This window comes from Equus przewalskii, chromosome X (genome assembly GCF_037783145.1).
Source record: "Equus przewalskii isolate Varuska chromosome X, EquPr2, whole genome shotgun sequence".
NCBI lineage: Eukaryota > Metazoa > Chordata > Mammalia > Perissodactyla > Equidae > Equus > Equus przewalskii.
Genome location: NC_091863.1, coordinates 52,277,152 through 52,297,212, shown reverse-complemented (window position 1 = coordinate 52,297,212; position 20,061 = coordinate 52,277,152). Strand labels below are relative to the sequence as shown.

The 20,061-nt window shown below is 37.7% G+C and overlaps 1 protein-coding gene across 2 annotated transcripts in view; it reads left to right on the top strand.

Moving 5' to 3' along the window:
• The window catches only part of OPHN1 (oligophrenin 1), a 496,301-nt gene that overhangs the window by 184,018 nt on the left and 292,222 nt on the right, over window positions 1–20,061 (top strand). For both annotated transcript variants that reach the window (XM_070604028.1, XM_070604029.1), the window contains exon 3: window positions 5,071–5,166. In XM_070604028.1, coding sequence (XP_070460129.1) covers window positions 5,071–5,166 — 96 coding nt within the window. The remainder of the gene's footprint in view (window positions 1–5,070; window positions 5,167–20,061) is intronic.

The following is a 20,061-nucleotide window of genomic DNA, read 5'->3' as shown; positions in this document are numbered from 1 at the left end:
CTTCGATTTCTTTCTATAATATAAGTTCCAGTGTATGGGTCTTTCACCTCCTTGGTTAAATTTATTCCTAGGATTTTTATTTCTTTTGTTGTGATTGTAAATGGAATTGTATTCTTGAGTTCTTTTTCTACTAGGTCATTATTATTGTATAGAAATGCAACTGGTTTTTGTAATTTGATTTTGTATCCTGCAACTGTCCTGTATTTGTTGATTATTTCTAATAGTTTTTTGGTGAATTCTTTAGAGTTTTCTACATATAGACTCATGTCATCCACAAATAGTGAGAGTTTTACTTCTTCCTTTGGATCTTTTTTATTTCTTTGACTTGCCTAATTGCTCTGGCTAAAACTTTCAGTGCTATTTTGAATAAGGGTGACAAGAGTGGGCATTCTTGTTTTCTTCTTGTTCTCAGAGAAACAGCTTTCATTTTCACTGTTGAGTATGATGTTGACTGTGGCTTTGTCATATATGGCCTTTATTATGTTGAGGTACTTTCCTTCTATACTTATTTTATTGAGAGTTTTTTTTTTATCATAAATGGGTGTTGGATCTTGTCAAATGCTTTCTCTGCATCTATTGAGATGATCATGTGATTTTTATTCTTCATTTTTTTAATGTTGTTTACCACATTGATTGATTTGTGGATATTGAACCATCCCTGCATCCCTTGAATAAATCACACTTGATTGTGGTGTAGTATCCTTTTAATATATTTTTATATTAGATTTGCTAATATTTTGTTAAAGATTTTTGCATCTATCTTCATCTGAGTTATTCGCCTGTAATTTTCCTTTTTTGTGTTGTCCTTCTCTGATTTTGGTATCAAAGTAATATTGGTTGTAAAACGAGTTAAGAAGCATCTCGTCCTCTTCAATTTTTCTGAATGGTTTGATAAGGATAGGAACTAATTCTTTGAGTGTTTAGTAGAACTTACCAGAGAAACCGTCTGGTCCTGGACTTTTGTTTAGGGGGAGGTTTTTGATGATTGTTTCAATGTCTTTGTGATTTGTCTGCTCAGATTCTCTGTTTCTTCTTGATTTGGATTTAGGAGGTCATATGATTCTAAGAATTTATCCATTTCTTCTAGGTTATCGGTTTGTGCACATAGCTTTTCACACTATTTCTTTTAATCCTTTGTATTTCTGTGGTGTTGGTTGTAATTTCTCCTCTTTCATTTCTGATTTTGTTTATTTGAGTCCTCTCTCTTTTTTCTTAGTGAGTCTGTCTAAGGGTTTGTCAATTTTGTCTTCTCAGAGAACCAGTTCTTAGATTTAATGATCCTTTCTATTGTTATTTTTAGTCTCTATTTTGTTTATTTCTGCTGTGATTTTTGTTGTTTATTTCCTTCTGTTGAGTTTGGGCGTTGTTTATTTTTCTTTTTCTTGTCCTTTTATGTATAGGATAAGCTTGTTGATTTGAAATTTTTATTCTTTGTTGAAGTAGTGTTGTACTGCTATAAATTCCCTATTAGTGCCTGTTGTGGCATCCCGTAACAGTTGGTATTTTGTGTTTTCATTTTCATTTGTCTGTAGGTATTTTTTTATTTCTCTTTTGATGTCTTCATTGATCCAATAGTTGTTAAGTAGCATGTTGTTTAGTCTCCACATATTTCTCACTTTCCTAGCTTTTTTCCTGTAATTGATTTCTAGTTTCAAAGCATTATGGTCAGAAAAGTTGCTTGACATGTTTCAACCTTCTTAAATTTATTGAAGCTTTCTTTGTTTCCCAACATGTGGTCTATCTTTGAGAATGTTCTGCATGCACTTGAAAAGAATGTGTTTTCTGCTGTTTAGGGTTGGAACATTCTATATTTATCTATTAAGGCTATCTACTCTAGTGTTTCATTTAAGGCCACTCTTTCCTTGTTGACTTTCTGTCTGGATAATCTACCCATTGATGTAAGTGGTGTGTTGAGGTCTTCTACTGTTATTGTGTTGCTGTCCATTTCACCAATTCAGTCTGTTAATAGTTACTTCATATACTCTGGTGCCCCTGTGTTTGGTGCATGTATATTGATGAATGCTATGTCTTCTTCCTGGTTGTCCCCTTTATGATTATATAATGCCAACTTTGTTTCTTGTTGTCTCTTTTATCTTCAAGTCTACTTTGTCTGGTTTAAGTATGGCTATACCTGCTTTGTGTTGCTTGCCATTTGCTTGGATTATCATCTTTCATCCCTTCATTCTGAGTGTATGTTTGTCTTTGGAGCTGAGACTTGTTTCCTGGAGGTAGCATATTGTGGGGTCTTGTTTTTTCATCCATCCAGCTACTCTCTGTCTTTTGATTGGAGAGTTCAGTCTATTTACATTTAGAGAGATTATTGTTATATGAGGGCTTAATACTGCCATTTTATCTTTTGTTTTCTGGTTGTCCTATAGTTCCATTGGTTCTTTTCTTTTTCTTTTTGTCTCCCATTTCAACTTGGTGGTTTTCTATGATAGTTTTCTCTTTTTTTATGATTTGTGACTCTGCTCTGATTTTCTCTTTTGTAGTTACCGTGAGGTTTGTATAAAAGATCTCGTAGATGAGATAGTCCTTTTTCTGATGGAATCTTATATCCATTAGACTTTTCAGGTTCCCTCCCTTTCCTCTTCCCCTTCTATGTGTTTATTATCATAAATTATTCCTTTTTGTGTTTTGAGTCTGTGCCCAAATTGAAGTGATTATGGTTGTTTGATGTTTTCTTTTCCCTTATTTTTATGTTATAAGTTAGAGTTTGCTAACCTAGTCTGATACAGAGCTGAAATTTTCTGATTTTGTCTATTTACCTTCTTGCTCAAAGCTTTGTAAACCTTTGTCTTTTGTTTCAGGTAGGGCTCCCTTCATCATTTCTTGTAAGGCAGTTTTAGTGGTGATGAACTCCTTCTGTTTTTTTTAGTTCTGGGAAAGTTTTATTTCTCCTTTGTATCTGAAGGATAATTTTTGCTGAAAGAGTATTCTTGACTGATAGTTTTAGTTTTCAATATTTTGAATATATCATTCCACTCTCTCCTAGCCTGTAGACTTTCTTCTGAGAAATCTCCTAAAAGCCTGATGGGGATTCATTTGTAGGTTATTTTCTTCTCTCTTGCTGCCCTTAATATTTTTTCTTTGTCATTGACTTTTGACAGTTTTAATATTATATGCCTTGGAGGAGGTTCTTTTGCATTGAGCTAATTAGGAGTTCTTTTACCTTCACGTCCTTTCATGTCCAGTTCCTTCCTCAGGTTTGGTAAGTTGTCAGCTATTATTTCTTTGAATAAGCTCTCTGTTTCTTTCTCCCTCTCTTCTCCTTCTTGGCTACCTTTAATCCTTATGTTACTTTTCCTAATTGAGTCAGATATTTCTCAAAGAACTTCTTAATTTTTTAAAAGTCTTAGTTCTCTCTCCTCCTCCACCTGAATCGTTTCTGGCTTTTTATCTTGAAGCTCACTAATTCTCTCCTCCATAAGTCTGCTCTATTTTTAATGCTTTCTTCATTATTTTTTATCTCATTTATTGTGTTCTTCATCTCCAGAATTTCTGTTTTTTTTTTTTTTAGAATTTCAATCTCTTTGGTTAAGTATTCCTTCAGTTCATTAATTTTATTCCAGAGCTCACTGAACTATCTTTCTGAGTTTTCTTGTAACTCATTGAGTTTCTTTATGACAGGTATTTTGAATTCTCTGTCAGTTAGACTATAATGTTTTGTGACTTCAGGTTTGTTTTCTGGAGAGTTTTCATTCTTTTGTTCTGTCATGTTACTGTAGTTTCACACGGTACTTGAGGAATTGAACCTCTGCTTGTGTATTTGTGGTAGTAACCACCTTTCTTCTTTGCATAAGACTTTGGTTACTTTTGTTCTGAGCTACTTCCAGTTTTGTTTGAGGGCTTGCAATTCCCACCACCCACTGCCCCTGCTAGAGGCATTGTCAGTACTCTCATTGTACTGCTGGTGCCTCTGAGTTTGCTGGTGCTGTGTTGCTTACAATGTCAGTGTAGTCTCAGGTGTCGCTACTGGGGTCACCAGCATCCCAGCACTTCTGCTGCTTCCTGGGTCTCCTGGGTATCTTGTTCCTCCACTGGCTCTCCATAGGCTCGGATGCTGCCACTCAATGCACCAGCTATGCTGCTGCCTCCAGGTTGTCTCAGGCTGCTGTTGCACTGCTGCCCAGTTTGCTGGTTTCATGGGTGTTGCTGCTGCTGCCCGGGCCCAGAAGCCTGGGGACTTGTATGCAGCCCCTGCTGCTGATAAAGCTGATGTTGGGGGTACCACCACTGGCAGCTGGGCCACCAGTTTGCCTGTGGTTCTTGCTGCCCCTTATCATAGGTTCCACTTGCTATTGTCTGCCATCATGCTGATGTCACTCAATTGTGATGAAATTTTATACCATCATTAAAATTTTGTATAATTAATTTAAAAATCACTAACCAAAAAAAATTACATTTGTCTGGCCATAGCACTCACAGTATTTTCATTCATTTTCTCCTTAATTTAGGTCCTTAGGTGAATATTCTGTGAGCAAGTTAAATTTGTTCCTTTGCCAGATAGTATCCTAACCCAAGCTGTCATCTGGTTCATGTTATAGTCTCCAAATGGCGCCTCTATTGTCGTTGAAAGGGCCCTGCAGAGGCAGATGGACTGCCTGGCTTCTAGTTCCAGCTCTTCCAGCTAGCTCTGAGACATGGAGTTAAATTTTTCTTTGTAGGATGATTGTAAATATTTGGCAAGAGGTGAGAAAGCAAGTCCATTGCCCATAACAGTGCTCAATGAATGCTTAAGGAGACTCTTTTAGTTGTACAACTAAGTAGCTTTAACTCTTACAGGCTTTGAGTAGAACAGGTCAGAGAGCACAGGGATTGAGGATAAAACCTATCCCATAACTTAAAGAAGGATTTCACTAAGCTTCCCTCCTTCTTCTTTAGTGTGTGGTTTTACTTGTTCAAATCTTCTACTGAAGGTCTAATCTTTTACTTAACTTCATTCAATGCTAGTTTTTATGTGCTGGCAGCACTTCCTCATGCTTTTCTCCTATCTGCCCTAACAGAGATGAGGAAATCAATGAAAAGACAGCAGTGTTGACCATTTCTCCTCTTTCCCTTCCTTTTCAGATTATTCCTCAGCTGTTCAGAAATTTTCACAGACGCTGCAGTCCTTTCAGTTTGATTTCATTGGAGACACTCTGACTGATGATGAAATTAACATTGGTAAGTCTTCAGCTACACGTGACCATGTGCCTCTCAATGCAGGTCTGAGATCATGCAGCCTTCTTGGTTGTGGATACAGAGAACCTGGGTATCTTCATCCCCTGTGGTCCAGTGCCAAGCTCCTGGGAGACTGCTTACAAAGGATAAAGAAACATTCCCTCCCAGTTGCATTTCCTCCTTACACAAAAGCAATCCAAAGATATCCCTTAAACCTCCATTGAGGCCTTTGACTCAGTCAGTCTGCAGGGGAATTTTTCTTTAAAGAATCTAATGCATGATATTTTTTTGCAAAGGATAAATTAAAGTTTGATTTTGTTTATCTTCCAAGATAAATCAGAGTAATAGTCTTCTAAGGAACAAATTCCCCCAGAAAGTTTTAAATTAGTATTTATATATGTACAGCTTTTCAGGCAACAGAAGATTTGACATCTCCCTTGGGAAGTGAATTTAACAACTCACTCGAAGGGCTGTGTTATCTTAGACAAGATATTTCCTCTCTCTGAGCCTTAGTCTTGTCTTCTGTCAAATATGGTTAGTATCTATCTATCAAGGATGTTACAAAGGTGAGATTGAACTGTGTCAGTAAAAGGAACTTTGTGTTTGTGATAGTAGTTATGAAGTTAAAGTATTGTCAGCAAACTATGGCCCTTTGGACAAATCTTGCTCATCACATAAAATTTTGTTGGAATATAGCCACACTTATTTGTTTAAGTATTGTCCTTTGGGTGCTTTAGCAGTACACCAGTAGCATTGAGTAGTAGTGGCAGAGACTAGAAGGCTTTCAAAACCTAAAATATTTGCCCTCTTGCCATTTAAGAAAAAGTTTGGTGACCACTGAGTTAAAGAGTTAGTGTAAAGCATTTGCTGAATGAGAACACTGAACCACAGAACTATTGTGAATGATCTAATTTCACTGAAACATGTTAGTAACAGAATCATATTTATGAACCCTAGAACTAAAAGAAAAAATATATTATCATTAAATGTTCATTGTAGTAAATATGAATACTATATAAAAGAATAAAATTACTTCTGGCACAGAAGCAATGTACTGAAAGTACTGACATGTTATCTTTTAACTCTCTTTTGCACATGTATCTGTTTTATGTGTGTGCAGTTTAGTTCATACTAGATACCTAATTTTGTCTTTTTAGCCTAACATTTCATCATAAGCATTTTCTCATAACCTTTAAAATTCTTTGTAAATTTTGTGGGGGGTCAAGAACATTGTTTTGTTCACTGCTGTTTCCCTAGCACATAGAAGTGTGCATAGCATATAGTAGATGCTCCATACATGGTTGCTGAATGAATGAATAATGGGTGCATTGGAATTTCATTATTACAGGAGCCATACTTTATGTAATATTCAACTATTGTTGGAAATTTGCCTTATTTCCAACGTTTCACTATTATATATAATACTACAATGACTATTTTTACTACGATTAAGATTGGTGACAGTTTTGGTTAAATCTGGTGGTGTAACTAGTGAGGCAGACATTTGCATTTGGATTATTTCCTTAGTCACTCCATTTTACTTCTGTAAATCTATTTTGGTCCAAGGGCATGACTTATTTAAAAGTTAATATTATGGGCTCTGAAGTCAGAGAGCCCAAGTTTAAACCCTAGCTTTGCAACTTATTAGCTGTGTAACTTTGGCAAGTGACTTCACCTCTCTGAGTGTTAATTTTTCTAAACTATAAAATAGGGGTGAAGTGATCAATGCAAAGTGTGCACAGTGCCTAAATAAATGTTAGCTATTTAATCATTATTGTTAATACGAGATTTGTTTTCTTTGTACTCTGCAATGGACTGAATGTTTAGTGTCCCCCTAAAATTCATCTGTTGAAATTCTAGCCCCCAATGTGATGGTGTTAGGAGGTGGGGTTTTGGGAAGTGCCTAGGTCATGAAATTGGAGCCCTCGTGAGTGGAATTAGTGCTCTTATAAAAGAGAGCCCAGTGAGCTCTATGACTTTCTTTCCATCATGTGATGATACAATGAAAAGTTAGTTCTCTGCAACCTGGAAGAGAGCTCTCACCAGAACCTGACCATGCTGACACCCTTATCTCAGACTGCCAGCCTTTGGAACTGTAAGAAACAAATTTCTGTTGTTTATAAGCCACCCAGTCTATGGTATTTTGTTATAGCAGCCAAACTCATAAGACAAACATTGGTACTGAGCACTGGGGGTGCTGCTATAACAAATATGTGAAAACGTAGAAGTGGCTTTGGAACTGGGTAATGGCCAGAGGCTGGAAGAGTTTTAAGGTGCATTTAAAGGGCAAGTAAGGTGAGAACTCAGAAAGAGAAGAGAATGATTGAGAAACCTTCAATCTTCTTGGACAATACTTAAGTAGTCATGAACAGAATATTGGTAGAAATATGGATGGTAGAGGCCATTCTGTTGAGATCTCAGACAGAAATGAGGAAGATGTTATTATTGGACAATGGAGAAAGGGTGATCCTTGTTATAAAGAGGCAAAGAAGTTGGCAGAATTATATTCATGTTCTAGTGTTTTGTAGATGGTAAAACTTGCAAGCAATAAAATTGGATCTTTGGCTGAGGAGATTTCTAAGCAAAGTATTAAAGGAGTGTATTGGTTCCTCCTGACTGCTTATAGTAAAATGTGAAAGGGAAGAAATTAATTGAAGATGGAATTGTTGAGCAAAATGGAACCAGAACTTAAAATTTGGATAATTCTCTGCCTGTCCGTATTACAAAAAATGAGAAAGTGTGTTTGGAAGAGAACACTAAGGGTATGGTGAATTTACTATTTGATAAGCAGATTAGTGTGAACCATGGATTTAATCAATCTCAACAAAATCCAGGAATAGAGATGGGATTGTACCAGCAGAAACACTGCCAGCTAGGTCTAAATGAAACGGCAAAAATGGGACAAAATGAAGGAAGACCGTTCAACTTCTTAGACTCTACAGGACCAGACCGTAGAGTAATTTTGCTGTGAACATGCACTGTTCTTCAAGACAAGGGACAAAGGACCCTGAAGGTGATTCAGAGATCATCAGGGCTGCTACTCACACGGTAGGCCTAGAGTGCATAGGCCCTGGGAGGCAGGGCTGCCTCCACCTAAGATTTCAAAAGGTAAGACCAATACCCAGGGAGCCATAGGGGTGGGGCCACTCTCCAGAAACCTGAGAGTACAACACTGCCATCCAGACACCACCAAGGCATGACTGGGGTTACTACAGAGAGCCACAGTGTAGGCAGCCCTCCACCAAACTGTGGCAGTGATGTTGCCACCTTAGTGGGCCTAGAAGTTAGGACTGCTGCCTCGGTGAGTTTGGAAGGCAGAACATCAAGATAAAGAGCATTATTCTCAAGCTTTAAGATCACATGGAACTTGCCTTGCTAGATTTTGGACTTGCTTGGGACCCATCATCCCTTCCTCCCTTTCTCCCTTTTGGAATGGGAATGTCTTGTCTATTCCTGTCTCACCAGTGTATTTTGGAAGCACATAACTTGTTTAGTTTCACACTTTCCAGCTAGAGAGGAATTTTGCCTCAGGATAATTCGTACCTTGAGCCTCACTCATATTTGATTTAGGTATTTAGATAAGACTTTGTACTTTAGATTTCAGAGTTGGCACTGGAATGAGTTAAGAGTTTTGGGGCTGTTGAGATGGAATTAATGTAGTTTGCATGTGAGAAGGACATAAATGTTGTGGGGCAAGGGATGGAATGCAATGAACTGAATATTTGTATCTCCCCAAAATTCATGTTGAAAGCCTAACTCCGTATGTGACGGTAGCAGGAAGTGGAGGCTTTGGGAGGTAATTAGATTTTGAGGGTGGAGCCCTCATGAATGGGATTAGTGCCCTCATAAAAGGGACTTCAGAGAGCTCTCTATCTGTCTTTCCATCATGTCAGGATACAATGAGAAGTTAGCAGTCTGCAACCCAGAAGAAGGCTGTCACTAGAACCTGACCATGCTGGCACTCTGATCTTGGACTTCCAGCCTCCAGAGCTATGAGAAATATCTGTTGTTTATATGCCACCCAATCCACTGTATTTTGTTATAGCAGCTCAAATTGACTAAAACATACTTCTTTGTTAAAATAACTACTACTTGCCTATCGATTGGTAACTTTGAAGATTGGAGATACATGGTAGATTTCCCTAAATATCTATTTTTTTCTGCTAGAAGAGTCTGACTTTGAACAGGTGCCCATTATCCTCAAAGCCAAGCAACAGATCTGAGATATGTTTTCTATCATCTTTTATGCTGAACTTTGTGTTTCAACTCCCTTACCTCCCTGAACTCCACTGTAAATGTCAACTAGTGCCATGCAGGAAGTAAGAGTGTCTGAGCTTGAGCATAATGGCTTATAAACAAGAATAAAAATGACCCCCTGGTGCTTCCAGGTTCCTATGGGTGTCTGTGGGCTCCATGTGAGTTGGTACCTGGGACACATTTTATTCTTAATGTATGCTTTATGGTTACCCTTTTACTCAGTTACCATTTGCCTGCCAACTGCAGAAACTCATAGTTATCATCTGACCCTTGCTTTTAGGGATACTGACTCATGAACTAACGTTTATTGATGGGGACTGAAAAGAGACTTTGAAAATTTCATTGGCCTGTCATAGACAGTGCCATTGTTGAATTTGTCATTTTGAAAGCTGGGATTTGTGGTAGTAGTGAGAAGAACAACTAATGCTCCAACAGCTGAGGCTGAGGCTCTTTGGAGGCTTTGAGAAGAAATCTTAGAGACCCTACTGGGAGACTATTTTTGGGAAAAACTGGTTCCTTTGGAAGGTGAAACAGCAGAGTGTGCCATACCCTCTAATTGCCAACACTACTGGCTCTGAGTCAGTACATCTTCTGTTTCACTGGAAATATTGGCAAGAGTACAGTTAGGATGGAATTTTGAGTTGAACTTTTAGATTTCACGTTACATGTGAAGAGGTTCTTGCGGTTCTTCCCACAATGAGTTTTTCATGGTGGCTGCAAGAGGTAACTCAGTAACATTAACCCCATTGTAGATACCAGCTATCTAACAGAGACAGTAGTGATTCCTAGAGAATGTGAAGGAAAGCCTGTGGCCTCTCTGAAGAGTTGCTTCCCATGATGATCCGCTCTAGGACCTAATCTGAGCAGTCTGTGTACAATAGGGACAAGTGGGAGAAAGTGTTTTACTGCCCTGACCATGACATTTGTCACTGCTCTAGAGAAAGACATCTGTGCCTTAAATTGACATTGCGTGGCCTTTTCTTTACCATTATGGCTCAGTAACCAAAGGAAATCCCAGGTGTTTAGGTAGTCTTTTTTCTGCTTCAGATTTGAGTTTTATTTATTAGCTCTAGGATCTTGGCAACATTACTTGCCTTTGTTGATCCTCTGTTTTCCTCATCTGTAAAGCAGGGAGTATAATCTGCTTCACAGAATTGTGAGGAGTCAGTCAGATAAATACATGTATCAGGCAGTGTATGTAAGTCATTTGGCTTAGTGTCTGGCATGTGGTTGGTGCTCAAAAACTCATAGTTGTTATTGATCCTACTTAGGAAGATGGTAGAATCTAATTTTTGGAAAAAGATGTCAGTGTGAAATTATACTTCCTGAATTAACTACAAAAGGAAAATGTAAAACAAAATGTCAGTGTTCACAGGGACCTTAGAGAATATCTAGTTCAGTTACTCCTAATATAGCTTCATATCAGAATCGCCTGGAGATCTTGTTGATCCAGAGTCTCAGGACCCATCTTAGATCAAATGAATCAGGATCTCTGTAGCGGAGCCCAGGGCCCTGATTTCTACATGGTCTTTGTAACATCAGTGAGCATTTTAGAACCCCAGATCAGGTCTCAGGGTTTTTCCAACTGTGTTCCTTGGAGCCTCAGTGTCTTCCATCTGCCCAAGCTCGAATGAAGCATGTAAGAATTTGCTTGAAGAATTGAATTTGCAGATTAAAAGAAAAAAGAAGCCATACTTTCGGAGTGCTTACCAAGTACCGGATATTGTTCTAAGCACTTTACATAAACCAATGAGAGAGAGAATATTAATCTAGTTTGACACCCTCCCCACCCTCCAATTCTATACATAGGGAAACCGAGGTCCAGAGGTAGATTAGTGATTATAGAAGGTCTCACACAGCTAGGTAGTGCCAGATTTACTGCTAGAACCGAAGCCTCCTAAAGCTCAATTGATTTACTCAACATATTTTTATTGAATACCTGCTATGAACCCTGCCTTTGTGGAGCTTCCATTCAGGTGAGTTTTAGGAAGTATAGGCAAATGACTCCTTATCTCATCACAGTACCAGAAGGTAGAAAGAAGATTGTTTCACACATTGGCTTGAGAGAACCTCCTTGTTCTGTTCTGAGGATCCTTGATATATCTTTGCTCATTTGTGAATAAGTAGTGAGTGTCCATTAAGTGCCATAGACCTGGGATTCAGAGACACAGAATATATATCCCTGCCCTCAAGGATCTCATAATCTATTAAAGGAGGCATGTGAGTAAACTACAATTGCAATACAATAAGTTCTATAGTAGAGGTAAGCACATGGAAGTCCCTATTCCAGACTGGGGTGTGTGTTTGTGTGTATGTGTGTGTGTTTGTATGTGGAAGGGTGATGGGGAGAATAAACAAGGAGGGATTCTAAGAAAAGTGATATCTAAGATCCTGGGCTAGGGTGAGGCAAGTGAGGCTACTAGAGGTCAAATTTAAGGAGACGCTTATTCTTAGGTTCATACAAAGTGCAGATGGGCAACAGATGTGAGTGCCTCCTTAAATTTTGTACCCTAAGTACCTCACTTGTCTCACCCCTGTCCTCGTCCTCGTCTGAGTTGAATTTTTGATGAATGAGTAATATTTAGGAAAAGAGAGGCAGGGAAAACAAATATACACAGCCACAGTTGAGGGGAGTGAGATTATCTTTCTTGAAACTGGAAGTCATTGAATGTGACTGGAAAGAGTGGGAAGGAGTCAGAAATAAGACCATAAAGGTATGTTGGGGTGAAGTTAGAGTCTTGATAGCTGATGAAAATGAGCAAAGCAGGCTGGATATAGGATGGCAACTGATCTTCTATCTCTGTGACTTGGTAATAGAGGGTGGGGCTTGTGGCAAACCATCTAAAAGCATCATCCTCTAATGGGCTCCAGTGATTGTTGGCATCTAAAAATGTGGGCCCTATGTTGCCTGAATATCTGATTTTTTACCAGAAGGTGATATCCAGATATTTTATGCATAATATCCCTATTTTTTGTGTCAGCAATTAAGTCAAATTTAAAACATTGTGCAAACCAAACAAAACATACCTGTTGGCCCATGGCTTTGTGATGCTGATGCCTGGGTTAGATAGTGAAGGTCCTGGATTACCTCATGTAAGAGTTTGGATTGTATCCCAAAACTTATGGGGAAAAATATAGAGATGGGAAAAGATCAGGAAGGAGGACCCAGGCAGATTCCCAAAAGTTTTGCCTTAATCTTAAAAACTCTGAGGATTATCTGTGGATTTCACTGGAGAACCTCATGTTTTAACCTTGAGTTTCAGTCTTGATATCACTAAGCAGGGTGTCCATTGGGTGAACCCTGGTAGCATAGTCCTTCACTTCTGTGCATCTAGCTTGCTTCCTCTTCCCTAGCAGGTTGTTTGCTTATGTCTGGAGAAAGAAAAAGAAGGGGTTTTTTTTTTTTTTTCGCCACTTAAGCTTTCTTTTAGTTAATGTTTGCATAATATATTCATCCTCTTGTTTTTAAACTGTTTGCAACGTTGTATTAAAGTGAACCTCTGGTATACTGCATAGAATTGGGTCTTACTTGTTGTTATTAATCAAGTCCTACAATCTCTGCCATTTCATTGTGTTTGCACCATTTATATTTAATGTCATTATTGAAGGTTCTTTTCAAGGTTAGCATTGTATTCTTTGTTTTCTGCTTGTGCCCTCTATTGTTTGTTCTTCAGTTTTCTCTTTCCTGCCTTTTTAGAATGCTTTTTAGTATTCAATTTTAATTTTTCTATTGGTGTTCTAACTGTAACTCTTTGCATGTTGTTTCCTAAGTGGGTGTTGTAGGTATTATAATTTACACACCTAATTTCACAGAGTCCACATAGAGTTAACATTTTACCTCTTCAAGAGAAAGGTAGAAGCCTTACCATGGTGTAGATACTTTCACCCTTACCCCTTTGTGCTGTAGTTGTTCTGTCTATTACATCTACACTTATTAAAACCCCACCAGACAAGGTTAACACTTTGCTTTGGAAAACCAGACACATTATAAAGAACTTAGAGAAGTATGTGCGATTACATTTATCTAGATATTTACTACTTTTTACTCTTCCTTTATTTTTTTTATTGAGTTCATAATAGTTTACAATATTGTGAAATTTCAGTTGTACACTATTACTCATGTGTCACCATGTAAGTACTCCCCTTCAATCGCTGTGCCCACTGCCCAGCCCCCTTGGCCCAGTAACCACTGAACTGTTCTCTTCGTCTGTGAGTTTGTTTAGCTTCCGCATATGAGTAAAATCATACAGTGTTTGTCTCTCTCTGTTTGGCTTGTTTCGCTTAATAGAATACCCTCCAGGTCCATCCATGATGTTACAAATGGAACAATTTTATCTTTTTTATGGCTTAGCAGTATTCTATTGTGTGTGTGTGTGTGTGTGTGTGTGTGTGTGTGTGTGTGTGTATGTATTCCCCACATCTTCTTTATCCAATCATCAGTCGATGGGCATGTGAGTTGATTCCATGTCTCATCTATTGTGAATAATGCTGCAATGAACATAAGGGTGCATAAGTCACTTTGAGTTGTTGATTTCAAGTTCTTTGGCTAGAGACCCAGTAGTGGAATAGCTGGGTCATATGGTAGTTCTATTTTTAGTGTTTTGAGAAGTCTCCATACTGTTTTCCATAGTGGCTGCACCAGTTTGCATTCCCACCAGCAGTGTATGAGGGTTTCCTTTTCTTCACAACCTCTCCAGGACTTGTTATTTTTGGTTTTAGTGATTCTAGCCATTTTAACAGATATAAGGTGATATCTTAGTGTAGTTTTGATTTGCATTTCCCTGATGATTAGTGATGTTGAATGTCTTTTCACATGCCTGTTGGCCATCTGTATACCTTCTTTGGAGAAATGTCTGTTCATATCCTCTGCCCATTTTTTAATTGGGTTGTTTGTTTATTGTTGTTCAGTTGAGAGAGTTCTTTGTATATTATGGAGATTAACCCCTTGACAGATATACGACTTGCAAATATTTTCTCCCAATTGGTGGATTGTCTCTCTTTTGAGTCTAGTTTCTTTTGCCTTGCAGAAGCTCTTTAGTCTGACAAACTCCTGCTTGTTTCTTTTTTTCTTTTGTTTCCCTTGTCTGAGAAGACATGGTATTCGAAAATATCCTTTTTAGTTTGATGTCAAAGAGTATACTACCTATATTATCTTCCAAGAGTTTTATACTTCAGGACTTATCTTCAAGTCTTTGATCCATTTTTGTGTATGGCATGAGAATGGTCTACCTTCATTCTTTTGCATGTGGCTGACCAGATTTTGCAACACCATTTATTGAAAAGACTGTCTTTTCTCCATTGTGTTTCCTTGGCACCCTTGTTGAAGATTAGCTGTCCTTAGATATGCAGTTTTATTTCTCTGCTTTCAGTTCTATTCCATTGATTTGTGTGTCTGTTTTTGTACCAGTACCATACTGTTTTGATAACTATGGCTTTGTAGTACATTTTGAAGTCAGTGATTGCAATGCCACCAGCTTTGTTCTTGTTTCTCAGGATTGCTTTGGATATTTGGGGGCTTTTATTGCCCCGTATGGATTTTAAGATTTTTTGTTCTATTTCTGTGAAGAATGTCATTGGGATTCTGCTTGGGATTGCACTGAATCTGTAGGGTGCTTTGGGTAGTATGGACATTTTAACTATGTTTATTCATCCAGTCCTTGTGCATGGAATATCTTTCCTTCACTTTATGTTACCATGTATTTCTTTAAATAATGTCTTATAGTTTTCATTGTAGAAGTCCTTCACCTCCTTGGTTAAATTTATTCCTAGATACTTTATCCTTTTTTGTGATTGTAAATGGAATTGTATCCTTGAGTTCTCTTTCTGTAAGTTCATTACTAGAGTATAGAAATGCAATTGAGTTTTGTAAGTTGATTTTTTACCCTGCAACTTTACTGTAGTTATTAATTATTTCTAATATTTTTCCAATGCATTCTTTAGGTTGTTTAATATATAAGATCATGTTGTCTGCAAACAGCGAGAGTTTCACTTCTTCACTCCCTATTTGAATTCCTTTTATTCCTTTCTTTTGCCTAATTGCTCTGGCCAAAACCTCCAGTACTGTGTTGAATAAGAGTGGTGATAGTGGGCATCCTTGTCTTGTTCGTGTTCTCAGAGGCATCATGTTCAGTTTTTCCCCATTGGGTACAATGTTGGCTGTGGGTTTGTCATATATGGCCTTTGTTATGTTGAGGTAATTTCCTTCGATCCCCATTTTGTTAAGAGTTTTTATCATAAATACTGTTGGATCTTGTCAAATGCTTTCTCTCTGTCTATTGAGATGATCACATGGTTTTTATTCCTCAATTTGTTGATGTGGTGTATCACATTGATTGCTTTGTAGATGTTGAACCATCTCTGTGTCCCTGATATATAACTCCCACTTTATCATGATGTATGATGTTTTTGATGTATTGCTGTATCAGGTTGCCAATATTTTTTTGAGGATTTTTGCATCTATGTTCATCAGCGATATTGGCTTGTACTTTTCCTTTTTTTGTGTTGTCCCTGTCAGGCTGTGGTATCATGGTGATGTTGGCCTCAAAGAATGTGTTAGTAAGTGTTCCATCTTCCCTAATTTTTTTGAATACTGTGAGAAGGATAGGCATTAAATTGTCTCTGAAAGTTTGATAGAATTCTCCAGGGAGGACATCTGTCTCTGGCTTTTATTTTGGGGGATGCTTTTGATTACTGTTTCAATATTTTTCCTTGTGGTTAGTCTATTCAGATTACCTATTTCTTCTTGATTCAGTGTTGGGATGTTGTACGAGTCTAGGGATTTATCCATCTCCTATATATTGTCCATATTGTTGGCATATAGCTTTTTGTAGTATTCTCTCATAATCCATTGTATTTCTGTGGTATCATTGTTATCTCTCCTCTTTCATTTCTAATTTTATTTATCTGAGCTTTCTCTCTTTTTTTCTTTGTACGTCTGGCTAGGGGCTTTGGCAATTTTATTTATCTTCTCAAAGAACCAGCTCTTTGTTTCACTGATCCTTTCTACTGTCTTTTTTTGTTTCAATAGCATTTATTTTTGCTCTGATTTTTATTACTTCTCTCTTTCTGCTTACTTTGGGTTGGGATTTTTTTGTTTGTTAAGGTGAGCCTGTATGGCAATGATTTTCCCTCTTCATATGGTTTTTGCTATATTACATATAAGTTGATATGGTATGTTTTCATTTTCATTTGTCTCCTGATATTTTTTGATTTCTCCTTTAATTTCTTCACTGATCCATTTGTTGTTCAATAGCCTGTTGTTTAGTCTCCACATCTTTGTCCCTTTATCTGCTTTTTCTTTTAGTTAATTTCTAGCTTCATAGCATTGTGATCAGAAAAGATGCTTGTTATTATTTCAATCTTCTTAAATTTATCAAGGCTTGCCTTGTTTCCCAACATATGATCTATCCTTGGCAATGTGCCATGTGCACTTGAGAATCACGTAAATTCTGCTGAATTGGTTGGAATGTCCTATATATGTCTCTTAAGTCCAACTGGTCTAGCTTTTCATTTAATTCCACTGTTTCCTTGTTGATTTTCTGTCTGGATGATCTATCAATTTATGTGAGTGGGGTGTTGAGATCCCCTACTATTATTGTGTTATTGTTAATATCTTCTTTTAGGTTTGTTAATAGTAGCTTTATCTGCTCTGGTGCTCCTGTGTTGGGTCCATAGATATTTATAAGTGTTATGTCTTCTTGGGGGAGTGTCCCTTTTATCGTTATATATTGCCCCTCTTTGTCTCTCTTTACCTGTCTTATCTTGAAGTCTACTTTTCTGACATAAGTATTGCGACATCTGCTTTATTTTGTTTGTGATCAGCTTGGAATATTATCTTCCATCCCTTCACTCTGAACTTGTATTTGTCATTCGAGCTGAGATGTGTTTTCTGGAGGCAGCATATTGTTGTGTCTTGTTCTTTAATCCATCACTCTGTTTCTTTTTATTGGAAAATTCATTCCATCTATGTTTAGAGTGATTATTGACATATGAGGCCTTAATGCTGCCATTTTATCACTTGTTTTCTGGTTCTCCTGCATTTCCTTTGTTTCTCTTCCTGTGTGTTTTGGTCTACCAATTGAGTTATGTAGATTTTTATGTTGTGTTTTTTTTTGTTTTCTCCTCATTTATTATTTGTGTCTCTGTTCTGGTTTTTTTGTTTATTGTCTACCATGAAGTTTGTATTCAAAATCTCATGGATAAGATAGTCCATTTTCTGATGGCTGTTTATTTCCTTAGAGTAAACCAATTCAATTTCTTTCTTCGTCGCCTCCTACTTTGTTTTTCTCACATCTTATTCCATCTTATGTTGTGAGTTTGTGTTTAGTGTCAAGGTTATCTTTGTTTTTGGTGTTTTTCTTCCCTTTATATTTAATGCTCTATTTGAGTATTTGCTAACCTCTTCTAATGTATAGCTACACTTTTCTGATTTTGTCTACATATTTATCCCATTACTCTATGCTTTGTAACCCATTTCTCCATTTGTTTTCAGGTATGAGGGCCTTCTTGAGGATTTCTTGTGGGGAGGTTCTCATGGCTATGAACTTCCTTATCTTTTGTTTATCTGGGAGAGTTTTTATTTGTACATCATATCTGAAGGATACTTTTGCTGGATAGAATATTCTTGGCTGAAAGATTTTGTCATTCAAAGATTTGAATACGTCATTCCAGTCTCTCCTAGCCTGTGAGGTTTCTGCAGAGAAATCTGCTGAAAGCCTGGTAGGGTTTCCTCTTCAGGTTATTTTCTCCTGCCTTGCTGCCCTTAGTATTTTTTCTTTGTCATTCTCTTTTTCCAGTTTCACTACTATATGCCTTGCAGTAGGTCTTTTTACATTGACATATGTAGGAGATCTTTTAGCTTCTTCCACAGGGATTTCCATCTCCTTCCCTGGGTTTGGGAAGTTCTCTGCTATTATTTCTTTGAACAAGCTTTCTGCTCTATTATCCTTCTCTTCTCCCTCTTGAATGCTTATGATTCTTATGTTCCATTTCCTAATTGTCTTGGACATTTCTGAGACTTTCTTCATTTCTTTTTAGTCTTAGTTGTCTCTCCTCTATCTGCAGCATTTCAACATGTCTGTCCTCAATTATGCTGATTCTCTCTTCTATGATGTTTGCTCCAGCATTCAGGGAATCCATATTTTGTTTTATCTTTTCCATTATGTCTTTCATCTCCAATATTTCTGATTGATTCTTCTTTATAGTTTCAATCTCTTTGTTGAAGTAGCTCCTGAAATTGTTGAATTGTTTCTCTACATTCTCTTTGAACTCGTTGAGATGTTTTATGATAGCTATTTTGAATTCTTTGACATTTAGGGTACATATTTCTGTGTCCTCATGACTAATTTCTGGGTCCTTGTCATTTTCTCTCTGTTCTGGAGATTTAAAATAATTTTTGATACTGCTAGAGGGTGTGGCTCTGTTTTTGTGCATTCTGATATTACTTGGACACAGTTACCACCTGTTGCCACTGGTTGGGGGTCAAGAGCTGTGTATTCTGAACCTTCTGCATTCTGCCGAGATCCCAGGCACTGGAGCCAGTGCAGGGCAGGTGGGGTGGAGATGTGCTTTCTTCTGTGTGCTCTTGGGGTTTTCTTATTCTACTGTTGCCTTCTGCTCCCCTGTAATGTTGACTTGATGAGGTCAGCCCCACGTTAGCTTTCACCTCAGTAGAGGCTTTCCTCTAGGCAGGGAGGGCCCTCAGGGATCTTTGATGTTCCCATGAACAAATATCCCCTCCTCCATTTCTTCTCTCTTGGAGGCTTCCTGTGGTCCTGGATTCCAGTCTTTTTGGGAGGAAGTAAAGTTTTCTTTTACCCCATTCCACCTCCTCTGAGGGGGGCTACCTCTCTTCCCTCTGTTGTATGGCTGCATGAGTCTCTCAGATGTCTTTTGTGTTGTGTTTGGATATCCTCTGTTGGAGTTTGAATGTCTTTTTTGTTGTATGGTGGAGGGGAGAGATTACTGGGAAAGCTCACTCTGCCATGATGGTGACATTACACTCCATTAAGTATTTTATAATTAAAAAAATCAGTCAATATAGATAGAAAGGAAAAAGGAGAGGGAAGGACAGGGAGGATGGGGGGCTTATCTGGATCTCAAATATGAGGAGGCACTCCAGATATTTTTTGATTTGTACTTTAATTTCTTCAATGATCCATTGGTTGTTCAATAGCATGTTGTTTAGTCTCCACATCTTTGTCCTTTTCTCAGGTTTTTTCTTGTAATTAATTTCTAGCTTCATAGCATTGTGATTGGAAAAGATGCTTCTTATTATTTCAATCTTCTTAAATTGATTGAGGCTTGCCTTGTTTCCCAACATATGGTCTATCCTTGAGAATATGCCATGTGCACTTGATAATTATGTGCATTCAGCTGTTTTTGTTTGAAATGTCCTATATATGTCTAAGTCCTACTGGTCTAGCTTTCCATTTAATTCCAATGTTTCTTTGTTGATTTCCCATCTGGATGATCTATCTATTAATGTGTCTGGAGTGTTGAGGTCCCCTACTATTATTAAGTTGTTATTAATTTCTCCTTTTAGGTTGGTTAGTAGTTGCATTATGTACTTTGGAGCTCCTGTGTTGGGTGCATAGATATTTATTTGTGTTATGTCTTCTTGGTGGAATGTCCCTTTCATCA